The sequence below is a fragment of the Kogia breviceps genome, chromosome 9, assembly GCF_026419965.1.
Source record: "Kogia breviceps isolate mKogBre1 chromosome 9, mKogBre1 haplotype 1, whole genome shotgun sequence".
Taxonomy (NCBI): domain Eukaryota; kingdom Metazoa; phylum Chordata; class Mammalia; order Artiodactyla; family Physeteridae; genus Kogia; species Kogia breviceps.
In genome coordinates this window covers 2760529-2776751 of record NC_081318.1, presented here as the reverse complement: position 1 = coordinate 2776751, position 16223 = coordinate 2760529, and the positions used below count along the sequence as shown (strand labels likewise).

The 16223-nt window shown below is 41.5% G+C and overlaps 1 protein-coding gene across 9 annotated transcripts in view; it reads left to right on the top strand.

Moving 5' to 3' along the window:
- Positions 1-555: 555 nt before the first annotated feature.
- RBM33 (RNA binding motif protein 33) overlaps positions 556-16223 on the top strand; it is a 115595-nt gene continuing 99927 nt past the window's right edge. For 7 of the 9 annotated variants that reach the window (XM_067041754.1, XM_059073815.2, XM_059073813.2 and 4 more), the window contains exons 1-2: positions 685-821; positions 13886-13964. In XM_067041754.1, coding sequence (XP_066897855.1) covers positions 779-821; positions 13886-13964 — 122 coding nt within the window. In that variant the 5' untranslated portion in view covers positions 685-778. Of the gene's footprint in view, positions 822-13885; positions 13965-16223 lie in introns of all 9 variants that reach the window. The other 2 variants (XM_059073810.2, XM_067041755.1) reach the window with 2 other exon arrangements.

Here is a 16223-nt window from a genome sequence, read left to right as displayed (position 1 = left end):
TCTGTCACTCATTAGCATCTTGCTCTCCACCTTTGTCGCTGCTGAAACACAAACTCTCTCGCACTCGTTTCGCGCCTTCTGTCTCAGGGCCGGCTCAGCGCACCCGCCGCTGCCCGCAGTCCGCAGTGCGCATGCCCGGCACCTCCCGGCCCGCCCCAGGCGCGCTCGCTCCCAGCTTAGGTCCACAGCTCAATTACTCCGCCCCCACCCCGCGCCGCACAGTCCGAACACAGAAACCAGGCTCAGGTCCCATTGCGGGGCGAGGGTCCGCTCCCTCCCGCGCCCTCCCACTTCCAACGAAACTTCCGCCGGCCGTAAAGCTCGGCGCCAACTGCTGCAAAGAGCCTTACGACAGAGCCCGGGGCCGAACTACAGCCGGCAACCGCCCCCGCGTTAAACATTAGGCTCTCCGGAGCCGAGCAAGGCGGCAGCTCCCGTGTTTGACTTCCGCGCTCGGCCTGCGTCCCCCGGAGGTGGCTCGGAGCCGCCGCCAGGAGGGGAGGGCCCGCGCTGGCGCCTCCCGGCCGCCATCATCCCGGCGTGCACCGCGGCGGCGGGCCGAGCCGGCCGCCATGTTGCGATAGTTTGTTGTTTTCTTCCTGAGGAGGAGCAGGCCGGAGGGCCAGCCACCCGCCGGCCGCGCAGCCCTCCGCCCCAAGGCCCGGCCCGCTGCCCCCCGCGTCTCGTCCCCCGCCCCGCGTCTCCGGGCCCCGGCTGGCCCGGCGGCCCCCCAGCTGGCTTGGTGGGGCGACGCTGAAGGCCGGGCCCAGCGAGCACTATGGCGGCCGCCCTGGGAGCGGGCGGAGGAACCGGCGCTGGAGGTAAGTGAGCGGCCCCGCGAGGGAGGCGGCGGTGGGGGGCAGCGGGCCGCTCTCGGCCTTCGTTGTGCTCTCGTGTCCCTGCCTTCGCGGCGGTGAGGCGTGAGGCTCACCTGAGGCGGCGGGCGGCCTGCGCGGGGCAGACAACGCCCGCCCCCGGGCCCTTTGGGGGAGGGTCGCGGCCCTTGGGTGGTTGTCCTGTCGGGCTCGGGGTGGCTGGCAGCCCCGCCCTAGACCCGGTGAAGACTCATCTACGTGAGGGGATGTGTTTTGTGCGGCTTTTCGGAGAGCAAGGAGTCTGAAAAAATAATCTCCCCGGGCTGGTCTCATTTTCCATGAACTCCTTAGTGGTCTGATACCGACCCATTAGGGCTTCGTGATCAGCATTTTACAGAGATGGAAACGGGGCCGAAAAGGGTCAGGTACGGATGCAGTTCCTCTGGGTAGTTTCTCTCGTTTTCCGAGCGTAGATGAGTTTGATAGGGGATCTAACTCAAAGCAGATTTCAGGTCAAATCACTTTCTGGTTGAAATCACGTTTTGTTGATTGAGGTTTTTTTTTTTTTTTAACGTGAGGAGAACACTTAAAAGTGACTTTTACGATTGTTCGAAAACTTTGATAAAGGAGACCCTTAACTGGTAAAGTATGAACAACAGCATGTTTGGGCTTAGTTCTTATTATTGGAAGGTCAAGCCATCTTACTGCGTGTTCTTTAGGAATGCTTATTTATGAGTACATTGCAATAATCCTGTCTAGGTCTAAGTATTTTCGTTTAAGTATTGAAGCGCTCATATGGCGCAATGGAAAAACCCACAGAGATTAAATGCAAGAAATGTCACTTCTGGCAGTATGATTTCGTGTATGCCATTTTTCTGTCACGTGATTTTTTTCCTGAGGTTTTCTAGTTAAATTTTGAAAATACTTGGTTTACTTTCCTTACTTAGTTATTTTCTGGGGTTCAAAATCATGGTCCTGTATCATTTTCAAAGTGTAGTCTGGGAACTCCTGGGTCAGAACTGTTTCCATTAATTGTACTAGTGTCATTTGCATGTTTCGCTCTTTCTTTGGAGCATAGTGGAGTTTTCCAAAGGCTGCGTGACATGTGAAGGCATGGTTGTACAGGTGGCCAATGGAATGTGTGCTTGCATAGCTTTTTGAGTTTCTCATTTTTAATTTCAAAAATAGCAAATGTCAGTGAATGTAATTCACATAAACAAAAGCTTTTTGGTGTCCTCAATAAATTTGAGTCCAGAAAGTTTTTGAGAACGGCTATTTTAGAGGATTAAGTAGGTTTTGTTCTTGATGATTTGGAGTTTTTCCTTCCATTTTGTCATAGATGCCTGGTTTCCCATTGCTCTTAGACTAAAGCGAAACTCCTTACCAAGATTCGTGAGTTCTGCATGACTTGGCCCCCCAGCCTCCCCAAGCTCTTGGGTCAGCCTACTTCTCTCTAGGAGGGCTGCTCCTGCCTTCCCTCCGGCTCTTCAGCCCCCAGGTCTCAGGCTCCTTGGGAGGCCTTCCTTGAGCATTCTTCTTTCTGTCTCCAATATGTCCATCTCTTGCTTGTGTGCCTCCCTCACCTAAATTCTGTGGCACCCTTCTTCAGAGCATTTATCTGAGTTTGTGATTTTATTTGGTTATCTCTTTACTTTTAAAAAATCTCCCTTCTCCAGTAGCCTGTAAGCCCCCCGAGGACAGGAATGCTGCCTGTTTTACCTGCCGTGTATTCCAAGTTCCCGGCATGTAGTGTATGTTCAACAAATATTTGAGAAATTAATGATTAAAGAATAAAATATTTTCTTTATGAATGCCTTGGCACACTTTTCTGTGCATATGTAAGTTGCACATTTACAACTGTGTGGTTTTTTATGGAATGAATGGAATCACGTAGTGTGCCCTAGTTTGCTTTGTTCACTTAGTTGTACGTCTTGGCGATCTCTCCTGTGTGAGTAGGTGAGAGTTACATGGATCCACCATTTATTATTGATTAACCATTTTTATATTGATGGGCATTTTAGTTATATGTCCTTTTCCACTGCTGTGGAAAATTCTGCACTGAACGTCTACAGACACATCTTAGTGTGCTTAAGCGAATATTTCTGGAGGATTGATAACTCTGCAAGTGGAAGTATGGTGCTGTAGGCTACATATGTTAAAACATTTGTGTGTGTGTGTTTTTTTGTTTTTCAGCCTTGCCTCTTGGCACGTGGGATCTTAGTTTCCGGATTAGGGACTGAACCGATCAGGGATTGAACCCAGGGCCACACCTGTGAAAGCCTGGAATCCTAACCACTAGACCACTAGGGAACTACTCCCTCCCAAGTGTTTTTTCATTGAAGTGTAGTTGATTTAGAAAGTTGTGTTAGTTTCAGGTGTACAGCAGAGTGATTTATTTATATATATTTACACATATATATATATTTTCTTTTTCAGATTTTTTTTTTTTTGTCACTTGCTTTCATAAATTTTTTTGTAATGGTGTCTCCATGCCAAGAGTTCCTCTGTACTTCTAATACCTTATGCTTCTGTGCTTTTTTATGTTGAGCTTTTATTGCATATGGAATTTTATTTTGGGTGTGGTGTCAGTTTGGGGCTTCTAACAGTTCTAATATGATTTATTGAATTCTCTATCTTTTCCAACTTTATAACATTAAATTCTCATTCATAGTTTTAAAAAATTACTGCTCCATGGTGTGTGTATATATATTATAGCTTTTTTTTTTTCCAGAAATTTCGATTAGCTCTGCTTTTAAAAAAAATAAACTTCAGAATCATCACATTCTATAAAGAATTCTGCTGAAATTCTTACTGGGATTGCATTGAGTTTATTAATATAACTTTGGGATGATGGATACTTTTACAGTATGGGTTCTTTCATTCAGCAACAAGAATGTCTCGCTGTCAAGCTCTTTTTTGCCCATCAGTCAGTCATCTGCCACATTTCTGAGTACCTGCTCTGTGCTGGGCACTGATCTAAGAGGTTGGAATACATAAATATTGGAATAGAAGAGATTGCAGATATGAAGAAAATTTTACTTAAGGTAAGTTCCATAGGAGAAGGGATCTCTGTCTTCTATGGACCTTACCTTAGTAAAATTTTCTTTATATAGTTTTCATACATTTATTGTTTTATTCCTAGATATTTTGTATTTGTTGTTGTGGATGGTATAGTTTTTCATCCTACTATATTCTGAAATTTGTTGCTGATCTATTATAGAAAAACTTTTTTTTTTGTTATTGTGTACAACTGGCTTATTGGAATCTTGTTTTAAGAGTTTGGTGCTTTAGATTTTCTAGTCAGACTGTCATATCTGCATTCTCTTCTATTTCAGTATTTATGTCTCATTTCTTTTTCTTGTACTTCTTGTTCTAGAACCATTCCTTGTCAAGTCCTCCAATATAATGTTGGGTAGTAGGAGTGATGACAGGCATCTTTGTCTTGTAATCTTGTCACGAGTTTAACGAGTGTTCTTCTAATGTTTTACCAGTGAGTATGGTGTTTGCTGTAGTTTTCTGGTAGTTTTTGTTTGTTTAACTAAGAAAGTTTATTTTTTGAGTTGAGGTTTTAATTTTATCAAAGCCTTTTCTGCATCATTGAGGTGATCATGAGGCGCCTTTTTTAATATCTTACTGTGATGTATTGATAGATTTCCAATGCTGAATCAATTATGCAATCTTGTGTTCAAAACCTTCTGGTTCTGCAGGTCCTTTTCAGTGTTTTGTTGCTTTTCCTTTTAGGATTTATGTGTGATCATAAGAGAGATAGACTTATAGTTTTGTATTTGTGTGTGCACATGGTGCTATCCTGTTTTTTGTAAGATAGGCTTACTTCCTAGAATGAGTTGTGAGATTTTCTGGATATTGTAAAAATCTCTTTATGAAATGTCTGAAGAGCTCTTGTCTGCAAAGCCATTTGGATCTGTTGCCTGTTTATTTTTCGGTTTCTTCTGATATTATTGGTCTATTTAGCTTTTTTAAAGCCATGGGTCAATTTTGATAAATTTTTCTGGGAAAATTATTTATGTTTATATTTTCAAATGAACAAATATAGAGTTAAAGGTTTCAGTTTCCTAAGAGTGGGTGTGTTGAAGGTAGGTAAATTTTTGAGACCCATGCATGTCTGAATTACTTTATTTTCATACTTGATTGATGATTTGGTAGGGTCTCGAACTCTAGATTTGACTTAGATTCATTTTCCTTAGATTTTTGGTGGTACTGCTTTGTTCTTTTCTGGCTTCCATTTCTTCTCTTGAGAAGTCTGATGACATTCTGATTCCCTATCATTTGTATGTGACTTTTTTTCTCTTCCTGGAAGGTTTTAACAGTTCCTCCTTATTGTTATAACATTCATTAGCATAGGTCTTTTTCTGTTTCTTGTGCTGCATTTGGTGGATATCTTAGTCTGGAAATATGCATCCTTCAGTTCTGGGAAATTTTCTTTTTTTAAAAATAAATTTATTTATTTTATTTATTTTTATTTTTCGCTGTGTTGGGTCTTTGTTGCTGTGCGCAGGCCCTCTCCAGTTGCGGTGAGCGGGGGCCACTCTTCACTGTAGTGCACGGGCCTCTCATTGCCGTGGCCTCTCCCATTGCAGAACACAGGCTCTAGGCGTGTGGGCTTCCATAGTTGCGGTTCGCAGGCTCAGTAGTTGTGGCTCGTGGGCTCCAGAGCACAGGCTCAGTAGTTGTGGCGCACAGGCCTAGTTGCTCTGCGGCATGTGAGATCCTCCCGGACCAGGGCTCGAACCTGTGTCCCCTGCATTGGCAGGCGGATTCTTAACCACTGTGCCACCAGGGAAGCCCCTCTGGGAAATTTTCTTATGGCACTGCTTTTCTCCTTTCATTTCCTCTGTTCTCACTTTCTGAAATTCTTATTATTGGATTTTGATGCTTCATTTATGTACAAAAGATAAGTATGATGAGGCAGTTCATTAAGATTCTTTTGGAAGGATAGATACTTTGGTAGTTCACAGAGTCAGATAAAGGAGTTGGACAACTAAGACTGCAGAACAACAGAAGTCAGGGCGGTGTGGGCCTTGGGCGGGCTTGCAGCTGCTGAAGGGGCTTGCTCCAGCTGGGCTCTGTGGCTGCCACTTCCTCTTCAGTTACTTTTCTTGTAGACACAGGAATTTTGTTCCCGTTTGGCCAGGTGCTGTTCATCTTTAGCTGATTTAGCTACAGCAAAATGTGGGTCCACTGTTCTAGATCTTTTGATATTTTTATGTTTTTTGAAAGAAGCTGTAACTGCGGTACTTATATATAATTATATGTTTAAAATATTGGCAACCAAGTTGATTAAAAAAAGACGACATGGGGCTTCCCTGGTGGCGCAGTGGTTGAGAATCCGCCTGCCGATGCAGGAGACACGGGTTCGTGCCCTGGTCCGGGAGGATCCCACATGCCGCGGAGCGACTAAGCCCGTGAGCCATGGCCGCTGGGCCTGCGTGTCCGGAGCCTGTGCTCCGCAGCGGGAGAGGTCGCAGCGGTGAGAGGCCCGCATACCGCAAAAAAAAAAAAAAAAAAAAAAAAAGACGACATGATTCAAAGAGAGTGTGTGTCTTCTAGGCCACCAGAGTGCAACCTGTGCCTTAGAGTGATTCTGCCTTCATGATCTTGTAGGTTCCATGAATTAGTGATCTTCCTACCTAAACATTGAGGAAGTTATGGTTACCCTTTAATATTTTTACATAGGAAATCAGAGGGTTTGTTACTGCAGTTGCTTCCTGAGTAAATTCAAGAGCGTTGTACTTCGTGTTTGGTAGACCAGAGTTTAAATCTGATTTTGCTGTTTACTAACTTTGATTAGTCTTATTTTTCACATCTGTAAAAGGAGAATTTAGGGATAGATTAAATGAGAAAACAAATATAAAAGTGCTAGCTTGCTGAAGTAAAATGAAGCCGCTCTTCAGTGCTAGGCTTATTTGAGCTTTATCAGTCTTGATTTAGTTAGGACAGAGGCCATGCTTTGCATTTCAAGTATGAAGGGTTTTAGCACAGGAATTAGAGGCTTGTACAATCCTTGGAAAGACTGGCGATGTGACGGTCAGGAAAACTTAGTCTGGGTATCTGATACTGATGGTTGGGAGCTTTCCCGGAAGCCCTTGTAACTGAAGACTATTGCGGAAGCTCCAGTGGACAGTCTCAAGTCTGCAGTACTGGAGGTGTTGACTTCTGATGGTATGGAGTCTCAACAAGCCCCCACTGACCGTCACAGATCCTGCAAGCCCGGATGCCGCACGTGGTTTTCAAGAGCACATTCTGACCTCTGAGAACCTCATATCTGCTCTGTGTGTGTGTGTGTGTGTGTGTGTGTGTGTGTGTGTGTGTGTCTAACTCAAAACCACACAGGGAAGGAGGCTTTGGGAAGTCTATTCCTCCTATTCTCTGCACCATTGCGTAGAGCGGTGGGGACCACAGTCTCAGCAGAGCTGTTACTTCTGTCTGTGGAAGGAAAGACAGATGGGTGGAAGGACTTTCTCCCTTTCTTTGACATTTCTTCCCTTACACTTCACCAATTTAGCAACTAATCTTTAGCAATTGAGAAGGCACTTTTTAAAAAGAAGGTGTGGATTCTTGGGAAAAGAAATGGGGTGTCATTTTCTCTAGAGTCTTAGTCATGATGGGAACATTCATTTGGCTGAGTTCAGACTTCTTGTCCTCTCCCAGCCTGCCCAGGCCAGCAGAGAACTCAAGGGTCTAGCTTCTATGGCTTCCGTAATTGGGAGGCAGAGCCCTGCTCTGTCTTCCTTCAGGACTCATACTGTGATTAATTTCCAACACAGGAAGAGGAAATTCAGTTGTAAGACCCGCAAACAAATTGTCAGTGTGCACTGCCCTTGATAAGCGAAATACAAAGTTCACTTTAGGGAAACCTCTCCAGGGTCCCATGAAAGTAAGACTTTTAGAACAAGACTACAAATAATTTTTCAAGTACATGATGTAGGGGTGCTTTCTGAAAATTTTACTTGGTTACTCAAAATTCGATAGTTATACTGTAGGGCAGAGATGCTCACTTTGAGTGTTCTTAAATATTAGTCCAATTCCTTTCTCTAGTTGCTGTTTAAATAAAGGGTCTGGATTTCCTCACTTGTAAAATATGGAATTTTGACTCTGTTAGTGATTCAGAATATGAGCATGTATACATGAGAATGGTGTTGAGGCGAAAGAAAGAAGGTTAGAACCTTTGGACTAGAGCAAAGATTGGCAAACTTCGTAAAGGGCCAAATGGTAAATATTTTAGGCTCTGCAGATCACTGGGCTTCTCTTGCAATCCTCTGCTCTGCCTTGTAGCTTGAAAGACCTAGAGAGAATATGTAACTGAATTACCATACAGTGTTCCAGTAAAAGCTTATTTACATAAGTCGGGCAGTAGCCAAATTTGGACAAAAAGAGGTGGCAGACCCTACGTGGCCTGTGGACTGTAGTTTGCTAACCCTTGGACTAGACAGTTGCTAGAACCCCGTTCCAAGCTAATATTGTATAAAATTTCTAATCTAAGCTCCAGGTTCCTGGAAAGGAAATAAGAATGGTAAGTAAAAGAGTTGTGTTCATTATAGATATCTAATTGCTGTGTAATTGAAGATTGTAAAAATTCCAGTAGCTGTTTTTAAGTCTTGCAGATGAGGAAAGTTGATTCCCTTAATAGCATAGCATGTCTGGTATAATGTTTAGCCTTAGAAGGAGAGTTTCTAGGTAAAGGCATTGACCACTCTTGTCTTGCTGAGTTAATCTTCCCCTTGGTCTTCAGGGATGCGCTGTTCTTCCTTTAAAACTCTGGATTATTGTGGACATGTTTTGTTCTCTTGGTTCTGCTCAGTATGACAGATATAAACTAGAACTTTAAAAAAAAGGATTTGTTTATATTGTAAAGGAGAACAGAAGGGAAGTGATGCAGAAAATGTAAGAAGAATAAAAATAGGCATACAGAGTTCTTGTCTTAGTTTGTTTCTTAGGATTTTGAGTTAGAGGTCTTTTCGTATCCATTTTTACATTCCATATTCCAGGTGGAAAGAGAGTATGTTTTTGTTTTCTGCTTTATGAGGTGTGGTTTTTCCTTTGCTTAATGTGGTTTTGTCCAAGCACAAGGTTACCCACATTTACAACCTTTCGTGTCTCCTTTTGGGAATTCTAGTTATTTTCCACTTCCTTTAGGTATTTCGTTTCTCTCCGCAGTGTTTCATAGTTCTTAATTTATAGGTCTTTCACAAATTTTATTATGATTATCCCTAGTATGTATTTCATATTTTTAAGCTAGTGCAAGGATTTTTTTTTAATTGCCAACTGCTCATTCCTTGTATGTAGAAAAACTATTGATTTTTTAAATATTGTTCTTATATTCTGTTCTTATTTCATTCACTGAATAGTTTCAGTACCTTTTTTTCATAGATTCCATATGATTTTCTCCATAATTGATCATGTTTGCTGTGAATAATGACAGTTTTACTTCTTCCTTTTCGATCTGAATTCCTTTTATTTCTTTTTCTTGTCTGGTTGCACTAGGTAGAACTTCCATTACAATGCCAAATTGCAGTGTAATGGAAGCCACAATCCCAGTCTTGTTCCTGATTCCAGATGAAAGCACCGAGTCTTTGCCTTTACCTGTGATGTTTGCTATAGGTTTTTCTTACAGATGCCCTTTGATCAGGTTAGGGAAATACCATTCTATACTTAAATTTGATAAGAGTTTGTATAAGGAATGTGGATATTGGGTTTATTTTAAAAATAAATTTATGTGTTTATGTATGTATTTATTTTTGGCTGCGTTGGGTCTTCGTTGCTGCATGCGGGTTTTCTCTGGTTGCGGTGAGCGGGGGCTACTCTTCGTTGCGGTGTATGGGCTTCTCATTGCAGTGGCTTCCCTTGTTGCAGAGCACAGGCTCTAGGCGCGCGGGCTTCAGTTATTGTGGCACGTGGTCTCTAGAGCGCAGGCTTAGTAGTTGTGGCGCACGGGCTTAGTTGCTCCACGGCACGTGGGATCTTCCCAGACCAGGTCTTGAACCTGTGTCCCCTGCATTGGCAGACAGATTCTTAATCACTGTGCCACCAGGGAAATCCTGGATATTGGGTTTTGATTAATGCTTTTACTTCTTATGTTGAGATGATAATTTGGTTTTCTACTTTTAGTTTGTTATGACACATTACATTGACTTCAGAAAAGTATTGATTTTTGGATGTTAAACGAACCGTTCATTCCTGGGATAAACCCATGTGGTCATGATGTGTATTATCTTTTTAATGTATTATTGAGTTCTATATGCTAATTTGGGGGGTGCGGTACGCGGGCCTCTCACTGTTGTGGCCTCTCCTGTTGCGGAGCACAGGCTCTGGATGTGCAGGCTCAGCGGCCATGGCTCACGGGCCCAGCCGCTCTGCGGCATGTGGGATCTTCCCGGACTGGGGCACGAACCCGTGTCCCCTGCATCAGCAGGTGGACTCCCAACCACTGCGCCACCAGGGAAGCCCTGTACCATTTATTTTTAAAACAAGCTTTGCAAAGTCTTAGATTTCTATTTAACTTCCAAATACTCTCTTAACTTGATTATGTCTGCAGAGACCCTGTTTCTAAATAAGGTCACATTCACAGGTAGGGGAATGGGGAGGTAGGACTTAAATGTGTCATTTTGGGGCACACAGTTCAATCAACTACAGAGTCTGTCAGCAACAAATTTCTTCTGTTTTTGTTTAGCTGTGAACGTCTTTTTTTTCACCTTTATTTTGATAGTTTTGCTGGATATAGAATTCTAGGTATATACCTCTGACTTCCATTGTTTCTGATGAGAATTAGCTGTTACTCTTACGCATTTGTAAGTGATGAGTTATTTTTCTCTTGCTGCTGCTGAGGTTTTCTCCTTGTCTCTGAAACATTTTGACCAAGATGTGTGTATTTGTAGATCTCCTTGTTTATTTTACTTTGAGTTTATTAAACTTTTTGAATGTGTAGATTAATATTTACAAATAAATTTGAGAAGTTTTCAGCTATTATTTCTTCAGATATTTCTTCCTGCTTCTATTTCTCTTTTTCTCCTATTACACATATATTGGTGTGCTTAATGGTATCTCACGTTTCTCTGAAGCTATGTTCATTTTTCTTCATTTTTTCTTTCTGTTGTTTGGATTGGATAATCTCTGTTGATCTGTTTTCAAGTTTACCAGTTCTTTCTTTTTTGCCAGTTCAAATCTGTTGTTGAGCCCCTGTAGTGAATTTTTCATTTTAGTTATTTTTCAATTATAGGATTTCTTTTTGCTTTTTAATAATTACTGTTTATTCATACTGTTTATTTGGTGCAACATTGTCATCATACCTTCCTTTAGTTCTTTACCCATGGTTTCATTTAGTTATTTGAGCATACTTATAATGGCCAATTTGTCTGTTAAAGCTGACATCCGTGGCGTGTGGGGTCTTAGTTCCCTGACCAGGGATCAGACCCATGCCCCTTGCATTGGAAGTGCAGATTCTTGACCACTGGACTGCACAGGCAGTTTCTGTTGCCTGCCTTTTTTCTGATGGGTTATGGGTGGTACTTTCCTGTTTCTTTGCATGTCTTGTAATTTCTTGTTGGAAATTAGACATTTTAGATAACATATTGTGTCACGTCTGAGTGCTGGTCTCCCCACTTCTCCACCGCAGGCCTGTTTTTACTTGCTTGTTAACCTTTTTGGTGACCAGCTGGGTTTTAAGTGAAGTCTGTTCCCATCCCACACCCCACTCTGGGCAGTGTGAATCTTCTGATGTCACTCCTCAAGGGGGCCACATCCTTGGGCATACCCACAGTCACCCTGGGATGGTGGTGCTTTGGCTGGGCTCCTTCTGTCTTTTTCTTTGAGCACACCTTCCACAGTGCCCTGGGCCATAATTTCCTTTACAGACTGACTAGTCAAATTCGGGCTCCTTTGATTGGATAGTGTCTGAGGTCAGTAATTGAGATCTGTTCTAAGTAATTGAGGGCACTGGCCCCTGTCTCCTCACTTCTCTCTGGTCCACTAGGCATCCTGCAGTTCAGTCCTTATCTCCAGTGACTCTTATCTTTCTAATAATCTCTCTCCAAAACCTTCACTGTTTCTGAGAGCACCTTTTGCTTAGGACTTTTTTTGTACTCTGTTCATAACAAAGTTAGTTACCCTGAGAGAGTTTTGGAGCTCTGTTGTTACAAGGTTTGCTTTGCCCCTTGGGCTGACTCTGAGCCCCAACTCTTGTGCTGTGGGTGGGGACAGTGATATACTTGTCTCTTGGGTGACACCCTTGCTCTAGGAGCTGAGTGCCTGGGTGGCAGCAGGGTGGGGGGCAGCAGGGTGGGGGGCGGGTGCTGGCAGTAGCCCTGGATCTGCTTGCTTACGTCTCGGTATGAAACCCCCACCCCATGAGCTGGGGCAGGGGTGATCTGGGCGCCGGTGGCGTCTGTACCACACTTGGGGCCTGGGTGAAAGAAGGGAACCACCGCCTCCTGCTCACTCCTGGGAGTTAGCCTCAGCACCAGGCAGGCAGGTTGTGTAGGGGGAGGAATGCGGAGGTCTGTGTTCTTGGCTGCACTGGTCTAGAGTGGATGGAGTTGATGCCTCACTGAGCTGCTAGGGGGAGGAGTGAGTGGGTCCTGTTTCAAAAACCACAGAATCCTGTAGCAGTTCTTACCAAATTTGAGTAGATTTCTTGAATGAGTGTTTTCTATTTAATGTATGCATTTAGAATCAATTCCAGAGACATTAAATAGTCATTTCATTAAAAATAATTTCCACCAGTTGCACAGAGAGTGGGTTGGTGGAGCTCCTCCTGATGTCATACTGGAGGCAGAATTCCCCAAGGATGCTAATTCTTTAATATCTCTCCTTTTTTTAAAAAAAGCACCTATTCTGTTTGGTAGTGTATGGTAGGAATTGATGTATTACCTTGCTATAACTTTATTGGTTAATTTCTAGCCCCAGGCTGGAAAGATTCCTGGGGTTTTATGCTTATATCATCTCACTCCCCTAGGTGGTAGACTCTCTGGGGAGGCATATGCTGCTGCTTCTCAAGCCTCTTTGCTTGCATGTGTTCTAAGATGAAAAATTTAAATTCCAATTCTTTGATCTTCCTAATAATAAAAATAAATTTGAAAATGAGGTAGGAGATGGTGGTATATATGTGAAATATGCATTCAGTATGGAAAAAATGTAAAATATCTTAATTTTTTCTGTATTGAGTACATGTTATAATGATGTTTTTGATACACTAGGTTAAAATGTTGTTAACATTTAACCTGTTTAAATTTTGTCTTTATTTAAATTTTTTTTAAAATTAATTAAAAAAAATTGAAGTATAGTTGATTTACAATATTGTGTTTCAGGTGTACAGCAAAGTGATCCAGTTATTTTTTTTCAGGTTATATTCCATTATAGATTATTATAAGGTGTTGAATATAATTCCCTGTGCTGTACAGTAAATCCTTTTTGCTTATCTGTGGTAGTTTGTGTTTATTAATCCTGTACTCTTAATTTGCCCCTCCCTCCCTCCGTCTCTGTCCCTTTCGGTAATCATAAGTTTGTTTTCTGTGTCTGTTTCTTTTTACTTTTTAAAATGTGAACACTAGTAAAATTTAAAATTATGTATGTAGCTTGTATTGTATTTCTATTGTTTGTTAATTCTCTACATTATCCCTACTGCCCTTAAATAGGGTCTTCATTTTCCGTGATTAATTTGGAAAAATGTAAAAATTTCAAAAAGTATTAGAGAAGTCTCTTTAATTTTTGCAAAGTCGGCAGTTTTCCCCTTTTATATAGTTGTAGTAAAAATATGTACTCAAAAACCATTGTTTTATAAAGAAAACAGTTTTAGTTAAATTTATGATTAAAAAAACCTATTCTGTCAGTTTTCATGTCTAACAGTGTTTAGTAAGTTGATTTTCTTTAGGTAGATATGTGCTTTAAAATTTTTTAATTATTAAAAATGGCTAAAGCATTTATAATTATTGTATATGAAATTTTAGTATTTTAAAATGTCGTGTCAGGAATCCTTAAATGAAACAAGTTGTTTCAGTATTTGAATGTGTGTCTGTTTTAATTTAGTAAGACTGACTTTCGTGGCCTCTTGCTCACAGATGATGACTTTGACCAGTTTGATAAGCCTGGTGCAGAGCGGTCCTGGAGGAGAAGAGCTGCAGACGAGGACTGGGACAGGTGCGGAAACCCCTGGTTACGTTCAGGGTCCATGCTGATTTATCTCCTGTCGCTAGGCCACACAGAGATCTTTACTGAAAGCAGTGTGTTAGCTACTGATGCTCTTTCCTGGGTAGGCTGGTCCTTACTGGGCTAAAGTAGGGCCGAGGTGAGCACTCCAGGTGGAAGGCTTTGTAGTGGGCTTCTCCCCCAGGCCTGGGCTGTCTCAGGGCTGCCAGTGGAGCACTGGGTGTCTTATCTCTCTGTTTTTATACAGTGATGGTATTGACTTGATGGGCATCCAGCCCTGTTGTTGGAGTAGTTGTACGCCTACAACAACGATAGCGACAGTTCTTCCTCCTACGTAACATTTGGCTAGACATTAACATTTTTGCTATTTTAATTTGTGTAATATGGTATCTCGTCGTTTAAATGTGTATTTCTCTCATAACTAGTGAAGATGGAAATCTCTCTTTAGGAATACACACACACACACACACACACACACACACACAGAGTATTAAAAATGTCGACAGTTAATGATAGATGTCAGTTCCATGCAGTGATTACTTCTGGGAAGGCGCTCTAGTAGGGGTTAGAGGGATATGCACTGGAGAAGCACACAGAGGCCTTCATTTGAGTTGGGGGAGTTCTCAAATGATGACTATTTGTTACATATTTCTTGTCATCTTAAATACTGTGTTGAAAATGTGAACATTACCTTGGAGTTGCAGTCAGAACGTTTGGTAATGAAAGTCAGTAGACCTGAATAACGAACAACAATGATATACTGCTGTGAAAAGAATACCTGGTTGCCGTTTGAAAACTGTGATGTCCCAGAAGTTTTACTGAAAAATCTACGTTAAAAACTATGTAATTCTTATAGTCTACGTAAAGTTGATTACCCTCAATGACTCTTAAGGTAGTCCATACAAAAGTGAGAGCTTAGAGCAAAGTTTTCTATATAAGCAGTGGTCCTATTGGGAAGTACTGATAACTAGTTTTATTTAAAAGACTGTGATGGGGAGCTGAGTAAAATCTTGTGTATTTTCATAGGTTACTCATCGCTTGGACTTTCTGTTCTCTTAGTCATCTGATAATATTTATGTCTGTTTTTCTTTTGGGTTGCTTGTCTTTTCCTTATTGATTTTAGGGATTCTTTATACTTTTTGGAATTTGTTTTTTGCACTTAGAGATATCTCCTTCCAGTCTGTGGCATGTATTGTCTTAAACTTAATAGTCTTCAAGTAGATTTTTATAAATAATATCATTATAATCTTTTCCTATATGTTTTTTGTTTATTTTTTAAAATTAAAATATGAAAAATATATTTGGAAATCATTTTCAGACTTACGGGAAAGTTGCAAGAATAACCCCAAAATTCTTATAAGCCCTTCTCTCAGACTCACAGTTGCTTTTTGTCATATTCATGTTATACTTTCCCTCTTTACACGCTCACATACATACACATAGAACATTTTTCTTTCTTGCACCATTTGACACTAGTTTGCAGTAGTTTGTATCATGCCATTTTCTTCTGAATCTACATTGGTTATCCAAGGTTTGTCAGTTGTCCCAGTAATGTGCTTTCTAGCTTTCTTTTCCTCCTCTTTGTTTCTTCATTTGGAAGAATTCTGTCTTTAAAGACTTCTATAAAGCCTTCTGTAAAGCCTTTGTCTTTAATGACTTTTGACGTTTCTGAAGAGGGCACACTGTTGATCTTGTAGCAGCCCTCAAGTATGGCTTTGCTAGTGTCTCTTCAAGCCTCGATTCAGGTTGTGCATTTGGTAAGGAGCGCTCTTTGGTGACACTGTGGCCTTCCTGAGGGCACCTCTTCAGGAGACATGTGATGTCAGTCAAGGGCTTTCTGCCTTTTGTCCTCAAGAAATTCTTCCCCACCCTGTACTGTGTATGTTCCTATGAAAGTTTTAAAGTGTTTTTTGGTCTCCATCACCCCTCCCTCTCTCCCTCCCTCCCTCCTTTTCTTCCTTCATTCCTTCCTTCCTTCCTGAAATAGATTAAATTGATTTTTTTTTACTTATTGAGAATTTCAAGTGTATATGAGAATAGTACAGTGCAGGCAATGTACCATCCTTCAGCTTCAACAGTGTCAGTAGGAAGCACTCTTGTTTTATCTGTGATCTCTGTAACCCTTCTCACGTCACAGACATAATTTCATCTGAAAATATATCAGATTGTATCTCTCTAAAAAATAAAGGATTTATAAATATAGCCATAATAGAGTTATATCTAAAAAGAAGTCCCTTAATAGGAATGTTT